A 20,041-nucleotide genomic window follows, 5' to 3' on the forward strand; every position below is an offset into this window, starting at 1 on the left:
AGCCGAGGCCCAGCTCAGCCGTCACTCAGCACTGGGCAGTGGGCCGGAGGTGTTTGAAGACGCTTTTATCATGGCTGTCCAGCTCCTGTCACAGGCAGACCACTCCAGCGCAGCAGACAGACTTAATGTCTAATCCAATCTGCCGCTGTTTACAACACACAGGGCCACAGATGAACGCTCAAGATAGTTCAGGTCCATCTGGATTTGAACATAGTTTTTTTTTTGTCCTCTCTCTCTCTCTCTCCTACCAGAAGTTATGTAGTCCTCCTCCTCCTCACTGACCTTTCTTGAGTTTCTCTTGGATGAATGAAAGCATTATTTTTCTCTGTGCCTTAGTAAAGCGAATGAAGAGAGATACTGTAGTAAAAAGTCCAGCAGTTCAACATCACACGATTTAAAAAAACAAAAAAGCTTTAATAAAGTCATGCGTCATCTGTGTTTCATCACAGCCATCATAACTTCCTTTAATCTACTAATTGATATCAGGAATTCTAGTATACTCAAAGACAAAAATCCCTCTAAGCTGTTTACACTAACTTGCTCAGTTCCATAGTTGGTTGGTAGTAAATTGTAAATACGTGGGCATGTAGATTGTAATATGATACTCATTTACTGTAACTATTTTAATTATTCCTACTATTAGCTACTTTTTTATTTAATGGTACAGTTAGATGTTGTCATAAGACTCTTCTGTTGTGTATTTTCAGCTGTGTTTTTCTTGTAAACATTTTAGTGGTGTATAAGTTTACAACAAAAGTAGTAGAGTGAGAGGTACAGTAGTTAAATGCCAACTCAGCCAGAAGATTTACACATTAAACTTTTATAGGTTATAGATGTTGATTGTGTTTGCAGTGGAAAGACCTGTGTCTTTCTTCTCCTCCTTCTGGAAGCAACTCTGTGGATTTTTTTAAATCTAGGATTTACTAGTTTAAGAAAAGGATCATGATCATTTAGTTCTCGTCCCGCGTCCTTCATGAGCGCTTTTTGACCTTCACCCATCTTTATCTGGTTGGAGCTGAGTTGTGACGCAGACCTTTTTAAGTATTGAGTTAAATCTAGATGAAATCATTCCTCATTGGCCACAGACCAGTAGGGAGGATTTTCTTTGCAGCGTGCTGGTGTCTCACACAACCTGACCTGCTATCAACCAATCCAACAGGATATTTTTGTTTTAATATTGTTACTGTAGCAGTTTTAGAGAATTTATTCAGGTGTTCTTGACTTTGGACAAGCAGAATGGCAGGTAAAATAAACATTAGAAGGGAAAATAAATGTGTGTTCCTGTTGCTTGACACACTTCAGTGCTTAGTCAGCACTGAATATCTGTTATATTTGTTAACCACCATGTAAAGGCCACAGTACTACCGATTTAATCATCCTGAAATTCTTCCTGTAAGAAGTGATGAATAGGGCAGTTTACTTATCCTTTGGATGACATCCAGATATTACTAGTGGGAATTTAATGAAGACTGTTGAGGCAGGTGCAGCATTATGCAAACATGAAAGTAATTTTTTTTTTGTTTGTTTAGCATGCAGCAAGTACTGGTCGGAGAGTGTTGAGGACAGTTCTGCTATTTCAAGAGTATACTATGAAATACTCATGAAATACAGATCTTAATGATCTGCATCTATTTTCAATGTGATCTGTTATGAATATTAATAATATTAAGTATGCCAGACGTGGGGAGCGAGTGATGCACCTTACTGTCCCTTGACCTTTAGCTCAACTGTGTGAGCTGTTCTTTTATCAGACAAAGCCCTCATACAGTACTAACCTGATCTGTTTGGAACACGCTCTTAACCTGGCTCCAGACAGGGACCCAGGGCAAAAAAGCAATATTGATCCTGTAGCCCTGCAGGTCAGTGGATATAACGGAGTAAAGCTACTGAAGAATGCTACTGTGAATGTTTGAGAAAGAAATGGACTTGGGAAGGGAAAGCACACACTTCAGGGCATAACAAAGCCAAACAATCAATTTGGAATGTTCAGCGATTGAAGGGTGAAGTGTTGCCTGTACACTCAGTATACTCAAGGCTTGGATCATACCAACGCAGGAGAAAAGGACACTTTGATGCATCAGATTTGGCCCAGATGGGCAGATGGAGCTGGTTCCTCTAAGGAACCTGCAGGGACCTACCTTTCGTCTTGACAGTGCCAGCGCTTTGCCTCCACAGGCTGAGGGGACAGCTTCAGCCTGGCTCCCTTGTCACCCGGGGGCAGGGAGATGGAAATAACCATCTGTGATCTAATAGGGCCTTGTCTTCTACAGACGAAGTGAGGGAACAGAAATGTTCTCTTCCTGATTAAATCAGCATAAATTAATGTATGTTTTTGAGACTTGTAACATGTAATAATATTATCAACACTGCTGGCTTCAAGCTCGATCAAGATCAACTTCAGCTAAAGTAAGAGTAAAGTTTATTATTTGGTTTCCTAGAATGAGCACAGCAGCGACGTGTGGAAGGTTGCTCAGCCTTCATTGGCTCCTAGGAAAGGAAAAGTAATTGAATCCTGAAAATAAGTGGAAAAAGCCCAGTGACAGCACAGCCACAGTGTGTCTGAACTGTCTGGTATTTTTAGATGACTAAACTGGATCTGGAATTGAAGGGAATAACTTTCATGCTGGGGTGTTTTTGTAATGTGGTGGCACCCTCTGCTGCCAGTAAAGGAGAATACCTGGCACTGAGGAATCTCATTAAGATGCTGCTTTTACCACTAGAGCTCTCGCTGTAGCTTCTAATGCACTGTCGAATACTTTTCCTTTTAATTAGCTGCACTATCATTTTTCTACTCCCACTGGGCAAATGAAGCGTAAGTGAGTCACTAGCAATTTGTAGAATGTAACAATGTTACCTCAAAATGTTTAAGGTAAACTTTCTAAAGGTCAGTCTCACACCAAAGTAGCATTTGCACAGCAGTGAGGTTTCTCTTGCACACAAAGCCTCATGCTTTTCTGGTTAAAAGTTTCAGAGACGATGTTCTGTAATGAAGGGTTAACTGGCTGGTGATAATGAAGCTAAAATAAGTAGCATTTGTTATACAGTACGCTGGCTCTTTGCACACGACGACACACACAACTCATTTCTTCAGCAAAAATATGCCACTCTGCAGGAATCAACTACCAGGGACACGGCCTTGTTAGTGCAGAAGGCTGAGGCGCTGTGTGCATGTGTGTGCGGCTGAGGCTGTCTCTCCTGTTTTAAGCAGATACCTCATGCGTGTAAATGTCACACTTCACAGCTAAGTTGGTATAATGAGCAAACAATCCAACAGTACAAAATGGCTTGCTGGCAGTTACAAAAATACTCTGGTTAACAAGTATGAGATAGAGAAAATGCTTTACATGATTAAAAATAAATTGTGATCTTATTGATCTACAGTACAATAAGGAGAAATTTAAAGTTGAAGCTTATTGATTTTAAAAACTTTATTTTATTATTATTATTTTATTAAATCTCAACAAACAACTTGATGATGTTTCAAATGTTTGCCCTCCGTTAATTTGAAATGAGGTGAATAAAACATTAAAAACACATTTATGTACATCTACTATATAAAATAGAAGAGAATTGTCCCCATTTAACTCAAAGTCAATTAGTTGCACAGTTATAAACCGTTAATATGGTGCAACATTTTTATATATTAATAACATGATTGAAAGATTGTTTTATGAATAAACAATATCTCCAAAGGTAATAATGTATGCTATTGTCAACAATATATCGGATTCTTACAGTATTCATAATATGTTGTTGTTTAAAGGCATATATGCTGAATAATAATGCACTCGCCACCATTACACTCGCATTTAAATGGTAAACAACAGCTGTCATTGCTACACATACTGTAGATAGATACATAGATTTTTCACAAAAGGAGAGGTTCACAGCCACTAATAGGAACTGTGCTTCAGGTGGCTTTGATAACCCCACACCACCCCCAAAGCTGCAGTTAACCTTGATTCAAGTATCTGTGGCTCCCCTGTATCCCTTTGACTTGGCTCACTAAGAGCTGGGATGAACACGGCTGCTTTGATGCATTCATGCTGCATCTGCTGCTTCACCGTCTTGCCTCCAGCTATATAATCCACTCGCACACAGCTCTGTCAAAAGAAATGGTGGAGAGAAACCAGCCAAAGAACAGGGAGGGTGTGGAGTGTATGAAGGCGCATGCAGAGAGTTGTGGATGTTGTGATGTTGAAAGTACTGTAAGTTACAGTAATATATGAATTGTCTGAGTCAGAGGCCGTGCATTATCTACAGTACAGTATAAAGTATGTCTTCCCCATCCACCCCTAACCCCTTTCCCTCTTCCTGACAATGCTACACGTGTAGTTCACAGGTTCCGATCAATAATTCGTTCTCTCCTCTGTCACAGAGACATGGCTCAACCTCCACTAGTGCAGTAATAGCTGTTGCTACGGCGCAGGGGTTATGGGATGAAATCTACTTTCTATGCATGTTTCAAAGATTAAAGTGGTGCTGCTGTCACAGAACATCCCCTGTTTGATTGTGGCGTTGAACAGTGATAGATAGTGACAGATAAGCTAAATGAGACTACTAACAACCTTCACAAACACCTGGGTCGATATTTCACATTACTATATGACTTTGACTTTGAAATTCATTGAGTGTCATTCCTACATCTTCTAGTCTAGTAAGATGTCATACTGTAAGGTTTGGAAAGGTTTGGTACTGACATTTATGTGACTCTCTATCAGGATAAGTGTAGTAGTACTGCAGTAACTGTTAGATTTCAGAGATATTATGTTGGGTTGGGTATAATTTTCATGTTTTGTTGCTGAGCTACTAGAGATCATTCATTGGGATAATACTTCTAATAAAGCTGTGGAAGTTCAAATCATTTCAAAGGCAGGTTGAATTGATCATACTCAATGTGTTATATGACTAATACATAAATGTATAGAGGTTGAGCTGCAGATGACCAAGGTCCATACTGCTCCACGCAGCTTGTCACATGGTACTGTAATGCTGCACATGTGGTTTGGATCAGGGGATCACCAAGGGCCATATGCAGTGAAATACACTAACATATGTATGTACATGTACTGCCTCATCTGGTCATCAGCCTTTTAGAAAAAAAGGTTGGCAGTTCATTCTCAAAACAGCTGCCTGTTCTTGACAGACCTGGAGGGGGTGGACATGTAAAATGAATCATATACTATATTTCAAGCTTTCTATGCAAATAGGTTGTTAATAGATCAACTAATTGTTTAAAAATGCTATTGACATAAAATGATTACATTTATTACAGTAAGTAATAGGGCTTAATAGATTTTGAACTTAGGAACACAGTTGAGCTCAGTGGACCTAATGAAGTTGTGCCTTGGTTTCTAGGATCGCTAGCAGGTCTGGAGTCAGTTTTGGGGTTGAAAGGCGAAGGACATCACAGAGATGGTTGTTGGTCTTCTGGGTCAGCGTCAGAGAAAATTGAAGAGAAGTCACGGACAGCTTGATATCGTTCTCAATAGTAAAAACATCTTGGAAGCGACGAGAAAATTGTCTCACAAGATGTAATCAGAGACACATATTTCCCCTTTTTACCAGAAGGAAGAAGGATCCGCCTTTGGAACCTAGATCTGATTTTAGACAATGACGAGAAGAGCGCCACATTGAAGTTGCTCAACTGTGGCTCAAAGTCGGAGCTTCACACTTCTCTTGTGTGTGTAAAGCTGTGGTCTTTGCCTCGTAGGTTTTTGTTGTGCTATATACAGTACGATTAACTACAAATGCCAGGTCTTCCAAGCAGAGGATCACTCAGCTCATGAAGAGGTTGGTCCTTTTCCTTCGAAAACTGGTAGACGTCTGATCTCGGAATAAAACCACTGAAGCCATGACTTGGCCAGCTCACTTCTGAATGGTAGAGCAGGTTCTAGTGTACAGCACCACGTCAGTTAAGAACGTTTGACATTCTGTGATAGAGTACTCAAATAATGTTCACCGTTTCACAACAGTGTTCATCACTGTACAGTGATTCTTGGTGGATGATACAGTTTAACTGCCTCACCTCCGCTCTCCTACTCCTTGGTGCATACCAAAGAGGCCATTCCCTTGTGCCTGTCATGGCTGGCATTTGACACTGCTTCAAAAATGTCTCTCTTGTGTTTCTTTGGTGTCATTTTCAGTGTTTTGTGGCAATATTTTCCTTTTTTTGCCTTGTAGAAAAACTGCCTCGATCAACTCAGTATATCCACCTAGAGTTCAAACCAAAAAATGCAATACAGGTAGGTTTTACAGTATGTGCAGCTCATATTCTGGTATATTTTTGGAATTTGCTGTGAGCTAATTAAAAGTTGTCCCGCAGGCCATAGTTTGGACACCCCTGGTTTGGATTTAACTGTCCTCCCATAGAGTATCTTTGCTGCAATGACATGTACTGTAGGCACCCACACTAGGTTGAAATAATGTTAATGAAATCAGAACAGCAAAACAGAAACTTCATTATGTACCAATGTTATTCACAACAGAACATAAATATACAGAAACCGAGAAAATATTAGTTTATTATATATAGTTTATATATTAAAAAATTTCAGAGCTGCAGCACACCTTAAAGTTTAAACAGGGAGATGTTTACACTGTGTACCGTCCCTTCATCTGCCTGTACACATCTGGTAAATCAGGAGACCAGGAGAGGAATGTGGTCCCATCCTTATCTGATGCAGATTCTAGCTGCTCAACAGTACTGGGAACATCTGTTTTTTTGTGTGGGAACTGAGGAGAACAATGGAAGGATACTTTTAATGTGAAATTCATGTTGTGACTTGTCTGCCAACGAATCACTATATTCTCTATCTCATGACTCTTGTCATTTTCGTCAGTCTTTCAAAGTTTTTTTTCTGCTAAAGACTCAGAACTGTTGTTGTCCAGGTTGCACATGCAGAAGCTTCCTTGGCGCTGTGCAGCTGCAGACCAACTCCACCTTCTCTTACATCCATCCTGTTTGCCTTACAATCCCCTCTCCCCCGTCTCTCCTGTCTGTGACCAATTAGTGTGTTTATCTCTGTTTCCTGCTTTCATCTGCTTTGTCCACTGACCGATACTCGGACAGCTGGCTTTGTGGGCTGCTTTGCTCGTAGAGAGGGGGGAGAGGGCGTGCAAACATGTTCGGAGACAGAGGAGTTGAACTCGCATATCTTGGAGTTGGCATTAGCTCAGTCATCTGAAACTCATTGTAACATCTCCCCCATTTTTCGTTTTGCTTTCTTCTCACTGGAGCCTGTCTCCCCCTCATCCAACAGGCCCCTGTCCTAATTGCCTGCTGTCTAACTTAGAAATAAGTTTTTAATGAAGTTCTGGCCTGGGACTTGGCTTTATAGTCTCTCCATCTATCGATTCCAACTACAGTACCTTCAACAAGACTGTGTTTGATTTAGCTCCATTTGTCTACAGTAAAGTTTTCAGCTTTAAGACAGTGATAATAATGGCCATCAGCCCTACTGTTCGTGGACAAGTGTTTTTCTCTGCAAATGTTGCACAAACTGACACACTGTGCTACTCTACTTATTAAACTGGACTGCTAAGTTTTTCTCCAGGGATGGTTCCTTCAATTCAGTTACTAATGCAATAGGAATAGTAGCAGTACAGCTATTATTAGCAAATATGTTGAACCAAAATGTGACATTTTTGTTTGCTATAGTAACATACTTTAAGGCGACTTATATCTGCGCATTTGATAATTTAGGAAGACATAAGACAAAACCTCTGCACCTTGAACCTTGTATTTACACAGAACAGTGTTAAATTAAGAAGATAAGGTTACACTATGTTCCCAAAAGAGAAGATTCAGGTTATTACTGCACCTCAGGGACCTTAATACAAGTTGCCTCAGTGCATTACAGCAAAAGTCATTTGTGCCAAAGCAGCCTGGTGCCATAATATCCAGTATTAGCAGAAGGAGTGAGCAGGCTAACGTGATTTCCTGGCTGTGCCCTAGATGGGACTCAGACCTGTATTATCTGGCCATCAGAGAGACTCAGCTTCAACTCTAATATCTGTGTGTGGAGAGCAGGAAATAGCCTTTGTTGCTGGCCAATGCAGCCTGCGGAGAGAAAGAGCGGAAACATGTACTGTGTTGTTATGTCGGGCCGCTGCTCGTCAAGGCAGGCTGCAGTGTTACAGAGAGAAGAGGAGAAAGGGCTGGAAGCCCTTGTTCACAATACAAGCCAGCCCTTCACTAATTCAGATCTGCAATTTGGACGACAAATGTGATTTTTCTCAAATCTGATCTGTGCTGCTCTCTAATGTGGCCCCTGTGGCACATCTCTATCTGATCTCTGGCAATGTGATCACTGTCTGATCAGAATTAATTTGTTTTGTCATTTCTGACTCGTGTGCCGATACAGATTTCTATCCGTCATCATTCTGTGTTGGCATTTCACAGAGTGGAGCAACCAAGGTGATCGGTGTGATTTGTGAATGAAGCTTCTAAATAGTTATAAATTTGACAGGTTTACTGCATGATCAAGTCAGAAAAGAAGGAATGCAGGATTAGTAGTTATTGTTAGTACAGAACACTGCTCACGTTTCCGTTAGGACCATAAGGAACACAGCAGTAGGTGCTGAGTACGTGAGAGTGCAACCTAAAATATTACATTATTGGTTTTGACTAAAAAACCTAAGGTCTATAAATTGTACAGTCACTTCAGAGCTTAACTCCTTTTGTCCCTCATTAGAAACCAACTTCCTTTTCTTCTCATACCCTCCATTTGGCCCATGCTGTGTTTAACTGTACAGCGCTGCCCCACAGGGCTTAAAAGATTAAAGCAACCTCTAAGAGCATTTGAGGAAATAGAGGGTACTTCTGTTTCTCCTTCATTCTTTTTTGATGCCAGCAGGTTTGATGTTAACTTGTAGTAGGGCTCGTGTCATACAGAATCTTGATGAATGATAAAGGTCGGTTTTACTTTTACCAGCCCACAAACACATGTACAGTACTGCAAAGTTGTTTTTATTTGTTTTCCATGACCTTGTATTGTGTTCAGACACACTTGAATGACCATTTGTATCCACTGTGTCCATACGAAGCAAACACACACTCACTCTCATCCAGAGCTGTATCAACTCCCAGGAGAAAAAATGCCTCCAGCAGGAAAACGTTGGTGCAGGCAGGCAGCTCCAGGGCCTCTGTAGGCTTCTAACGCACTGCCTCTGCATGGCCCTGTGGGAAGCAGTAATTCAACAAGGGAAGAATCAAAAGGAACCATATCATCAAACCACGCATACCTAAGAGACATACAGCTGTTTTAGATAGCTGCCCAAAGCTGGAGCACAACTCGCCTCTCTTCCTCTCAAGTCTCTCCTGCCAGCTGATAAAGCCATGTGAAAACAATGCTTTTTGACCTTGTGTTCTTCCACTCGGTTGCCCCTGAAGTTAATTCTTTTGATATGATCTGTTTGCATGCTATGTTTCGCTGTTCCACTAGAGATCCAAGGGATCTTACGCTAACCTTATAACCTCAAGGAAATGTGCACTGTAGTCCTTAACACGCTATTACCAAAGCACTGACTTTCCAGCTTGCCTGTGATCTGTTTAATACCAAGTGGTGAAATGAAACGCTGAGCTCCTTTCTTTTCTTTTGTTGGATTTTGGCCCTGCGAGCACTTGCTGCTCTGTTATCCAGGCACAGCAAAAGCCATGGGGGACATGACCAAGCGTAGGCATGTGTGTGGGAAGCGAAGAAGCAAACAGGCTGTCACTTAGTATTACAGCACCATCGGCTTCCTGTAGATGACATGAGGAGCACGGAAAGCGAGAAGATGAGGCAAAGACGAGTTAGGGAGAGGAAACCAGAGCAGATTATATGTACAGTAACACACATTCTGTATAGTCCGCACACAGACACTTCCCCTAGCAAACCTGTTTGTTTTTCTTTTGATTAGATGAACAGCTGAAGTTAACCTCAACTGACAAGGCTTCACTGCTGGCGTCGGAAAAGAGAATCTAAAGTGAAAGGATGCTAAGTGGTAGAATGGAGGGAAGACAAAGCAGTCGATACACAGAAGTCATTATAAAGATGTTCTTTTTATTTACAGGGGTCCTTGTATCTATTCCAACAGTTTATTGACTATAACAGTATGTCTTGATTGCTTGTTTGGCGTGGTTATTATTACAGCTCTGATAACTTTATTTGTCTTCTTCTTCTTCTTGTGTGTTCCATGCTTGTGCTGACCATCTACTGGCTGTAAGATCTTTCAGTGTCTTCATCCTGTGGTTGTACAAAAATTGAATGTTACTGCACGACAAGCTTGACTGCTTGTTTCAGCTCTAATAAAGTGAGGAGGATGAGAATCTAACAGCGTAATAAATCACAAAGCTAGAGACATAAGATAAATTAAAAATGTACATTTGGTATTGTTGACTACTGTATGTATACAGTCAGGACCATAAATATTTGGACAGAGACACATTTTTTCAAATTTTGTTTCTGTACATTACCACAGTGAATTTTAAATGAAACAACTCAGATGCCATTGAAGTGCAGACTCTCAGCTTTAATTCCATGGGTTGAACAAAAAGATTGCATAAAAATGTGAAAAACTAAAGCATTTATTAAACACAATCCCTTCATTTCATGGGCTCGTAAGTAATTGGACAATTGACTTCCATACTATTGCATTGGCAGGTGTGGACAATTCCCTTGTTATGTCATTATGAGTGAAGCAGATAAAAGGCCTGGAGTTGATTAGAGGACTCGTGTTTACATTTTGAAGATTTTACTGTGAACAGACAACATGCGGTCAAAGGAGCTCTCCATGCAGGTGAAACAAGCCATCATTAAGCTGAGAAAACAGAAAAAAAACATGGGAGAAATTGCTACAGTATTAGGAGTGGCAAAATCAACAGTGTGGTACATCCTGAGAAAGAAAGAAAGCACTGGTGAACTTAGCAACGCAAAAAGACCTGGACGTCCACGGAAGACAACAGTGATGGATGATCGCAGAATCATTTCCATGGTGAAGAGGAACCCATTCACAACAGCCAACCAAGTGAACAACACTCTTCAGGAGGTAGGCGTATCAATATCCAAGTCTACCATAAAGAGAAGACTGCATGAAAGTAGATACAGAGGGTACACTGCAAGGTGCAAGCCACTCATAAGCTGCAAGAATAGGAAGGCCAGATTGGACTTTGCTAGAAAGCATCTAAAAAAGCCAGCACAGTTCTGGAAAAACATTCTTTGGACAGATGAAACCAAAATCAACCTCTACCAGAATGATGGCAAGAGAAAAGTATGGAGAAGGCATGGAGAAGCTCATGATCCAAAGCACACTACATCATCAGTAAAACACTGTGGAGGCAGTGTGATGGCCTGGGCGTGCATGGCTGCTAGTGGCACTGGGACACTAGTGTTTATTGATGACGTGACACAGGACAGAAGCAGCCGAATGAATTCTGAGGTGTTCAGAGACATACTGTCTGCGCAGATCCAGGTGAATGCAGTCAAACTGATTGGGCGGCATTTCATAATACAGATGGACAACGACCCAAAACATACAGCCAAAGCAACTCAGGAGTTTATTAAAGCAAAGAAGTGGAATATGCTTGAATGGCCAAGTCAGTCACCTGATCTTAACCCAATTGAGCATGCATTTCACTTGTTGAAGACTAAACTGCAGACAGAAAGGCCCACAAACAAACAGCAACTGAAAGCCGCTGCAGTAAAGGCCTGGCAGAGCATTCAGAAGGAGAAAACCCAGCATCTCGTGATGTCCATGAGTTCAAGACTTCAGGCTGTCATTGCCAACAAAGGGTTTTCAACCAAATATTTGTAATGACCATTTTATTTTCAGTTATTTCATTTGTCCAATTACTTACGAGCCCATGAAATGAAGGGATTGTGTTTAATAAATGCTTTAGTTTTTCACAGTTTTATGCAATCTTTTTGTTCAACCCATGGAATTAAAGCTGAAAGTCTGCACTTCAATGGCATCTGAGTTGTTTCATTTAAAAATCACTGTGGTAATGTACAGAAACAAAATTAGAAGAATTGTGTCTCTGTCCAAATATTTATGGTCCTGACTGTATATACAGTGTATAGTATATTCATACATATATAAGTATTGTTAAATATTTTTTTGGCAGAATCTCATCCCAGCTGAAACCTAGTGACTGTGCTGTACACCTGTACTATAACACACTAGTGCAGTAGCTTCCCAGTTAACTACAGTACATACTGTACTGTAATGTGATGAATGTTTGCTCTATTTTGTTGTTTGCTGCAATGTGTGTGACGTACAGTCCTAGATAATGCCAGCTCAGACAACAACAAGATATTATCATAGACAGTATAGATTGCTGTAAATAGCAGACATTTGCTGAGGTTAGCATCGTCATGACACACTGCTTTCATAAACGCTAGGAGCAGACTGTGGCTCATTGAGAGTTGCTGAATTGTCTGAAACATGCTTTTTGCCAGCTTTGTTCTGTTGTTCTTTACGAAATGAGTCATACTCACTCAGCCCCGCGTTGGTCCACTAACTCTCACTGACAGAGCGTTTTAGCACCACCACTGTCGAACATGAGCAACCCAAGCGTTTCTGTAGCTCTCCCATCATTCGCGTTCAGCTAAGCACTGAAGGCATTTTTCAGTCTCTATGTCCTGTCAGTGTTGGATGAAGATGCCTGCCCCCAAATAAATTCTGTACAAAAAAAAGCCCTGCTTTTTGAAGTGGAATAAACCAGCTGCTCTCTCTTGGCAATGTTTCATTTGCCACATTTTTAAACCATCTTTTGCTGATGTCAGATCTTTGTTGACAAGTTTCACAACCTGCTGTATTAGAACCAAGTTTATTCTCCAGAATGGCGGGCGTTGCTGTTTCTGCAGAATCAACAACCGGTGTCTTTTTCATGGCAGCAGATGGTGCCAACATGGTGGTGGCATTATAATTATTGTTATTTTATTATGCGTCATTAAGTGCAAATTAACTTTGAGTTGCAAACGTGTCGTAGAGTAAGTTGAGGAGGATGCATTTGTTCACCGTCAGCATTAGCCATCGCCTCTACAGTATGTCTGACTGGCTCCAAAATACATTATATTTGAGTCATTTTGCAGCCACTCTGGTTGAAGCTTTAAGCATGTACATCAAAAAATAACTACATGTCTGTGTTCTGCAGCTGTTATAATAGCATATAAGCTAATATAGAGCCATAAGAAACAACATAAAATAAAAAAAAAAAAACATTAACAAAGCATTTTATAGCCAATTAGTATCGTCCTATATTTGACTCTTACTAAGGATTCTAGGCAGATTTTATTGTCCTACACTACTGTTACTGTACAGTACATTTGACAAAAACAAATATTCAATTTGATATCATATTCATGAATACTGTAGCTTTAGGTTCTGCAGAAGTGTGTTAACACGTGTCATGTAGAGTGTTTCTTGTCCCACTGTGTTAATGGACAGCACTACCTGTAAGTCTGAACACTCTTGTTTACCTGGCACTGCTGGGTTATGATAGAGTACCTTAGTTACTGTCTGCCAAATATGGCAAAAACCTGTGTGCTCCAGAGGCTCGTTCTAGCTGGTAGACATTCAAAGCCATAGTCAGAGGTGACATGATTGTATACACAGCAGGTCCTGTGCGCTGTGGGGAGTGGCAGAATGTAAACACAGGCTGGGTGGCCTCGTGTCTGTTCTGGCCTTTCTAGTACTTTCCAGTAGGAGACCTGTTTTTTGTGGATCGTTTTGAAAAGGGGCATGATGTCTGTGTGCTGCCCCCTGCTGAAACCCTGCCTCCTTATTCAGGGTTAAATTTATATAAACTTACAACCTAACTTAACTTAACCTTTCACAACTATTATAATACAGTACTAACTCTGTGTGTTCCTTGATGCAACATGTCCATATGTACTCAGTATTATTGAAGATTTTGACGTTTTACTCACCACAGCAAGGTTTTATTAAGATGAATGCATCTTTGTTTAGTCTGTGCATATCTCACTGAGCTGATTTAGGTGGGACTTGGCTAAAAGGATGCACATTTTTACACTGATATGTATGCACAGGTCTGGACAGAGCCTAATGATGAGCATGTGTTTCTGTTGTTGTTGGGCCACAGTCAAATCTGATCACACAGTCCTGAATTGCTGGTGACAGTGATAATGAGGATGTTCTGCTCTAATCAATATTTTAGTGTATCGTTAACGATGAAACAATGGACTTGAGTTTCAAACACGGTAACAAACCGACAGGGAAATTCCACCCAAACCTGTACAGTATTTCTTTAAACAGTACCTTATGCAGTAACTCAGGTTTTGTTTATGACTTGTCACGTGAAGGTTTTAGATTAGCTACACATTTAATTTTCATTACTCATCAACACAGAGGAGCATATGCCCATAGTGTTAATTGTGGATTCTGAAAGTAAAAACAAAGCATAAACAAAGGTTTAGGTTTTGGGGGGTTTGTCATGAGACAAATTGTGTCTTACTAAAGAATATTCTAACTGCCAACCTTTTAACAGTATTAAAGAAGTTGAAGCTGTGAGGTCTTGTTTTGAAAATAACATGTAAAATAAGAAGAAATAATTGGTTGAAATACGAACTGAACAATACGAACTGTTAAAAGGCAAGTTAAAGAAAGATTAGCCTGTGATGGGAAAACCGTCTCTAATGCCTCCAACAATAATCCTTTATACAAGTAAATATTGTTGTCATGCTGAGTTTAGCTGTCCCCAATTTGATCTCATCATAACGATATCTGACAGGGCACTTTTGAGGCACATTTTGTTTTGCTGTCAGTCTATTTGGCTTGTGGGAAGGCTGTGCCTTTAGGGTCATGGCAGCATTAGGGGCTGCGGTCTGTAGAAATAATAAAGCAGACAGTGTTACTTTACGGAGGACACAGAAACACAAGATTGAAACAGATACAGAAGGAGGCTAAATGAGGTCAGCCTGAAAGAGCCCAAGAGTGCATAAAAGAGGGCTAGAAAAAAATCACACAATTACAGAAGGGCAGATACAGAGGACACGAGAGGGAGAGGGAGAGCAGGGTTGACAAGAAAAAGAAAGTTAGAAGAAAGAGAGAGAGAGCGGGAGAGAGAGAGGGAGGCTGGCGCTTCAATCTTTGGAGTTTGCCCACTCAGAAGGCAAACATTCTCCTCTGCTGGCAACCGCCACCAAGGCTGAACACAGTTGCAGCCCGTGTGAGGAGCTCTCCTGTCAGCCCTCCAAACCTGCCGAGCCTCACACACAGCACCAAGTTGAAGGAGGCAAAGAAACAGTAGCAGGCTCAGGCGTCTGTAGTCAGCGGCGGCGCGGGGAAGGAACAAGCGCGGCGACTGGCAGGATAAAGTAGCAGAAGCATTTCAGTGTCACAGAGCTGCAGGTTCAACATCAGTCTTTGGAGGAGGCTTAGACGTTTCCCGGCATCCTGCATCAAAGAGGAACGGAGCAGAGAAGGATGATCAAGTCCAGCTGGTTCTATGTGAAATTCAAATACAATGAGAAGGTGAGTCCATATGTTGCTTTGTTTGTAGAGCATCTGGGACTGCAACATGTTCCTGCTTACCACACTGCTGCTACAGAGAGAATGCAACTCAAGCAGTTGTTTTCAAATGACTTTTGCTTCATACTATTTGTATAGTAGCAGTATGTGATGTCCTAATGTACAGTAGTGTGAATTCATGTTCTCAGTAAGTGATGCAGTAGGTTTGGCCATGTCTTGTAATGTATTACAGTGATAAAGTTTTAATGCACTTACTGATGTCAATGTCTGGACATTGGAGTCCTCTGTATTTCTCCTCGCCTGCCTCGGAGGTGTGACTTTGTGAAAGCCAAGCTGTTAGCAGTTCGCCCAAATGTTCACCGCAGTGGTAATAAAGCCTGCTACGTTTACAATTACATTCAGACAGTTAACCAGTTATTCAGCCGGCAAGACAGTCAGTCGGCCAGACGGCGGCCACCACCCACCATATAGCCAGTCAGCTGGCCTGTCCTGTTAATGCCTCACTTCTCTTTGTGCCATGACAAGCCCGTTTAGTGGTGACCCATTATGCTGATCAGGTTCTCATGTCAGCATCGGATGTCTGCCCGGTAGGATCAATAAAGCTATCTGATTACATAAAAACCCACCAATGCTGAACTCTGGTTACTGCGGCTTAGACTTTAGTGGGATCATATTAAAATAAGGAAAACCTCGACACATCATCAGGTTTATTTTGGAGAGAATTTGTGTGTCAAGCCGCAACATGGGAGCATCTGTTGGTGCCTGAGGTGCTCTGATTCCATCTGGTCGTCCATTTTGTACTTGAGCGGTCTTGAGGTGACGAAGGCAGAAGATGGATGCTCTTTTTATCAATTTTATACAGTCTTTGAAAATGTGTTCATACAGAATTATAATAATAGACACAACACACTGCCTGAATAGCCTTGACAAGACAGGAAACGTCTATGCAGCTGTCAAAAAACCACTGCTCATCACTGCATTTGGTCACACTTACGTAAGTGGCAACATTTTTACTTCACACCTGAAACTAGTATGTACATACAGAAGTGCAGGGCTTTTATATTGGGGGCAGCACAGTGTGTGAGGAGAAGGGCTCAGGCAGCCATGTGCTTTTCCTGCTCCCAGCCGCCTCCCCTTAGGAGCAACAAGCCTCCTTGTGATTATGCGTGATTGACAGGCTTGCTTTCAGCAACATGCCAATAGGAAGTGACCTAAAACAAGCAATGCCACTTTTCACAGAGTGTCCCCCCCCCCCCCCCCCCCTACCCCTGATCTCAGAAGTAAAGGGTGAGAAGGGCGTGAAGCATGCTGGCTTATGGGTCAACAACCTGGGGTCAGTCAAGTCTGGGGAAAGGGTAGTTACAACCCCTGCGTGTGGGCTCATGTGCTCACGAGGGAGGGAGTCTGGAGGTGGCTTACATTTCTCTGAGCGGAGAATACAGCACTGCTTGTAGCTCTTTGTCCTCAAAGCTAGTGCCAGGAACCCCCCACCCAACAGTATGAGGCCACAGACCTACAGAGGGTGAACCACGACCTGACTCACACTGCACTAATTCAATTTAACACACACTGGGTGCCCTGTGAACAGTGTGTTCATTTTGGCCTCTCCCATGGCCAGATGGCTGTACTTGAAGAGACACATTAGACAGTACAGTGAGAAAACATTAGTGGAAAGCTGATATTTTTAATGTACAAATGAAATCGTTTATTTGTATTTTTTATTCACAAGCTTCTTGCACCAAGATTTAGTCAGTTAATCTTAGTCTTGCTTCCTATTGTTTTATTTTTCAAAAACTAAACTAGAACGAACTACACTGTTGTTTTTGATTCTTGGATCAGTTTGGTCCCTGTGTGTGGGACCACCACAAACCTCATGATTTTGAATATTTGGATGTGACGTGCATAGGATACCTTGGTTCTCTTTGTTGGTAGCTGCAACCTTTAATGCTGTTTTTTCGGTGATTGACTTCAGTACATTGGTTTCTTCTCTCTAAAGTCTACAGTGAGATGGAAATTGGTGTAAGTTCTACTGTAAGTAAGGAGTTCCTATAGATTATGACAGTCATACATTGCATTGCAGCCCTCAGGGGACACCAAGCAGACTGGGGCTCCCATTCCTAATGGATAGAATGTTATGGCCTGTTTTATGTTTTATTGGAATAGACAGGACGTCTATCAGATTAAAGGTTGTAATACACTGATACAGATACAGTGTTAAGACCTGTCGAATCCAAAATACTGTACAGCCCCTCTCCATGTTCCTGCATAGGGCTAGCGATAATAGACTTGTGTATTTACTCTGCCTGCTCTACTGACTTCATTTGTTGAATAGTAGGGGGGCACTGTAATGACTATAATGACCGAAAACCAGAGAGTGCGTGCGGTGTGGGGGTGTGGGTTATCATCAAGGGAGGCTTATTGCAGCCTCTGATCATGCCACTGTGTGTTAGGGCAGACTCGTGGTGTGGAAGCCTTTCCTGGGTGGTATCGTCTGTTTCAAACATAAACGCACGGGGAACATTGCACAATGCTGTGAATCATTCTGCTCAGGGAATTTCTTGAATATAATCCTCCATTTGAACTCGACTAGGGAATATTGCCGGGTCATTTGCTCCTGGATTGGTAACCAAGGTCATGCTTCAAAGGATTTGTGTACCTCCCCCAATGGGAAAACCAGTTCACTTATTTTTCTAATAACAAATGAGTGGATCTACATGGAAGTTACATCCCTTCATCCATTTGTTCACACTTGGAGGACTTTAAAGTTGTTCTAGCCAAGCCAGCTTGTTTATGCCTAAAACTAGAGGAGTAAGAGGCTTACAGGACGTTTGACCCCAGCAGTTCTTGTCTTAACGCCAAAGCAGCCCTGTCATTTTTTTTCCCACAAAAGATTATTTACTTTACAGACACATTGAGATTCTAGGAGAGCACTTCCCAGCTTGCTGAAGGGATTACTAGTAAATCCCTGAGAACTCCAGATGTTTTCCCAGGCAGCACACATGAAGAAACATCACCCATCCCCTGTAAACATCTGTCAGACAAAAGCCTCTGCCACAGAGGCGACAACAGAAGCTTAGAGGGAGCGGGGTAGCTTGACTAGTCAGGTACCCACTCCATTAGCTCTCTTTGTTCACAACGAGCTAAATGGTTTTACGATGTTATGCGCGGATGCACATGGTAAACTACAACCAGTTCAGTAAGTCGAATATTTAGCAATGTAAAGATATTGATAAAATAGAAACAGAATCATGGCAGTCTCTGGTCATATACATAGAGATGTGTCATAGCCTGCTGTTGTTTTGAGGGAGACCCGTGAGTGGCAGTAGCTGCTAGGTTCAGACCCAGGGCAGGATCTCTCATCCCCCCGCCATGTTTGAGTTAATTTGCTAGGTGTAAACACAGTGAGTGGGCTGTAACAAGGCAGTGGCTGCCGACGAGGCTCTGATCCGCAGCCTTTTCAGTCGAAGACAGAATGGAAGGAGTCAGGGGATAACCAGTGTCTGGATCACTGAACAATTGCAGGCCAGAGAGAGCCCTCAGTGTAGCCTCCAGGGACGGGGCTGACAGATGGATGGAGCGAGTGACTGGATGCTTAGTCAACTGGAAAGACAACTCTCACCCACACAGGCTGTATGCGTTTGCCTGTCACCTTATGTGCTATCTCCATCTTCTAGCCACAATTTAAAGGAAGGAAAACATGATCTGGACACAATGTAGAGCAAGTTCTACATCAAGTAGGTTAACGCTTCATTTCATTAGACATTGTGCAAAATACTGTAAGTGAAGACACAAACCACCAGTCTTCTCCATCACAGGATTTGTATTAAAGATCTTTTCGAGCCTATAATTTTCAGGGTTTTTGTCATATTTTCCTAATTTAATTTCCCGTTCAGTATTTTATATATCAATGGTAGTTCAATATGTTTAGACACTGTTCTTCTTTACAGTAGTGTAAATTAGCTTGGCCGCTGGCAGCTTTCCCGTCGCTCTAGCTGTCAATGCCTTTCAATAAACAACTGCAGCATCTGTTTTTTTGCAGCTACTATCACTAAGCAGAGAAGTGACCAAATTCGCTTGGGCATAAATCTTAAACTAGAGAACAGCTGGTCAATTAGGGAAATACACTTGGTACACATAGTATGTGTGCTTCATTCTCCCCAGAGAAGTCTTCCCAGAGCTCATTAGCTACAGTTAAATTCCCAGTGGAATGCCGGGTCCTGCCTGCCGTCTGCTGTCCACTCCTGAGCAGCTCTGGTTTCAGCCTGCTGCATGACTGGGCACGGGGATGGTTCCCATAGTTGAGCTGCCTAACCCGCATGGGCAGACCCTGGTACACTGGCTCAAAGAGCCCTCTGTTGTCTCATGCATGCTCACATGCACATGTTGCCACACACAAACAGACGCATTCATGGAGAGTCACAGTGTTAGACTCTTAAATTTGGGATGAAGAGATGGATCATGGCTTCACTAAAACTGGCTGGTTTTTAAGTGAGGTGTTGTATAGAAGCTGTGTAGCCTACAGTACATAATGTACACATGACACTTTCCCAACAATGAAATGCTTTCC

The 20,041-nt window shown here is 41.8% G+C and overlaps 1 protein-coding gene across 11 annotated transcripts in view; it reads left to right on the top strand.

Moving 5' to 3' along the window:
- The window catches only part of auts2a (activator of transcription and developmental regulator AUTS2 a), a 198,115-nt gene that overhangs the window by 38,415 nt on the left and 139,659 nt on the right, over positions 1-20,041 (top strand). The window contains exon 1 of one of the 11 annotated variants that reach the window (XM_041073886.2): positions 15,216-15,477. The exons of 9 other annotated variants lie outside the window; for them this stretch is intronic. In XM_041073886.2, the coding sequence (XP_040929820.1) occupies positions 15,430-15,477 (48 nt within the window). In that variant the 5' untranslated portion in view covers positions 15,216-15,429. Of the gene's footprint in view, positions 1-15,215; positions 15,478-20,041 lie in introns of those variants that run through there. One more of the 11 variants, XM_029172680.3, reaches the window with a different exon arrangement.

This window comes from Betta splendens, chromosome 14 (assembly GCF_900634795.4).
Source record: "Betta splendens chromosome 14, fBetSpl5.4, whole genome shotgun sequence".
NCBI classification, from domain to species: Eukaryota; Metazoa; Chordata; class Actinopteri; order Anabantiformes; family Osphronemidae; genus Betta; species Betta splendens.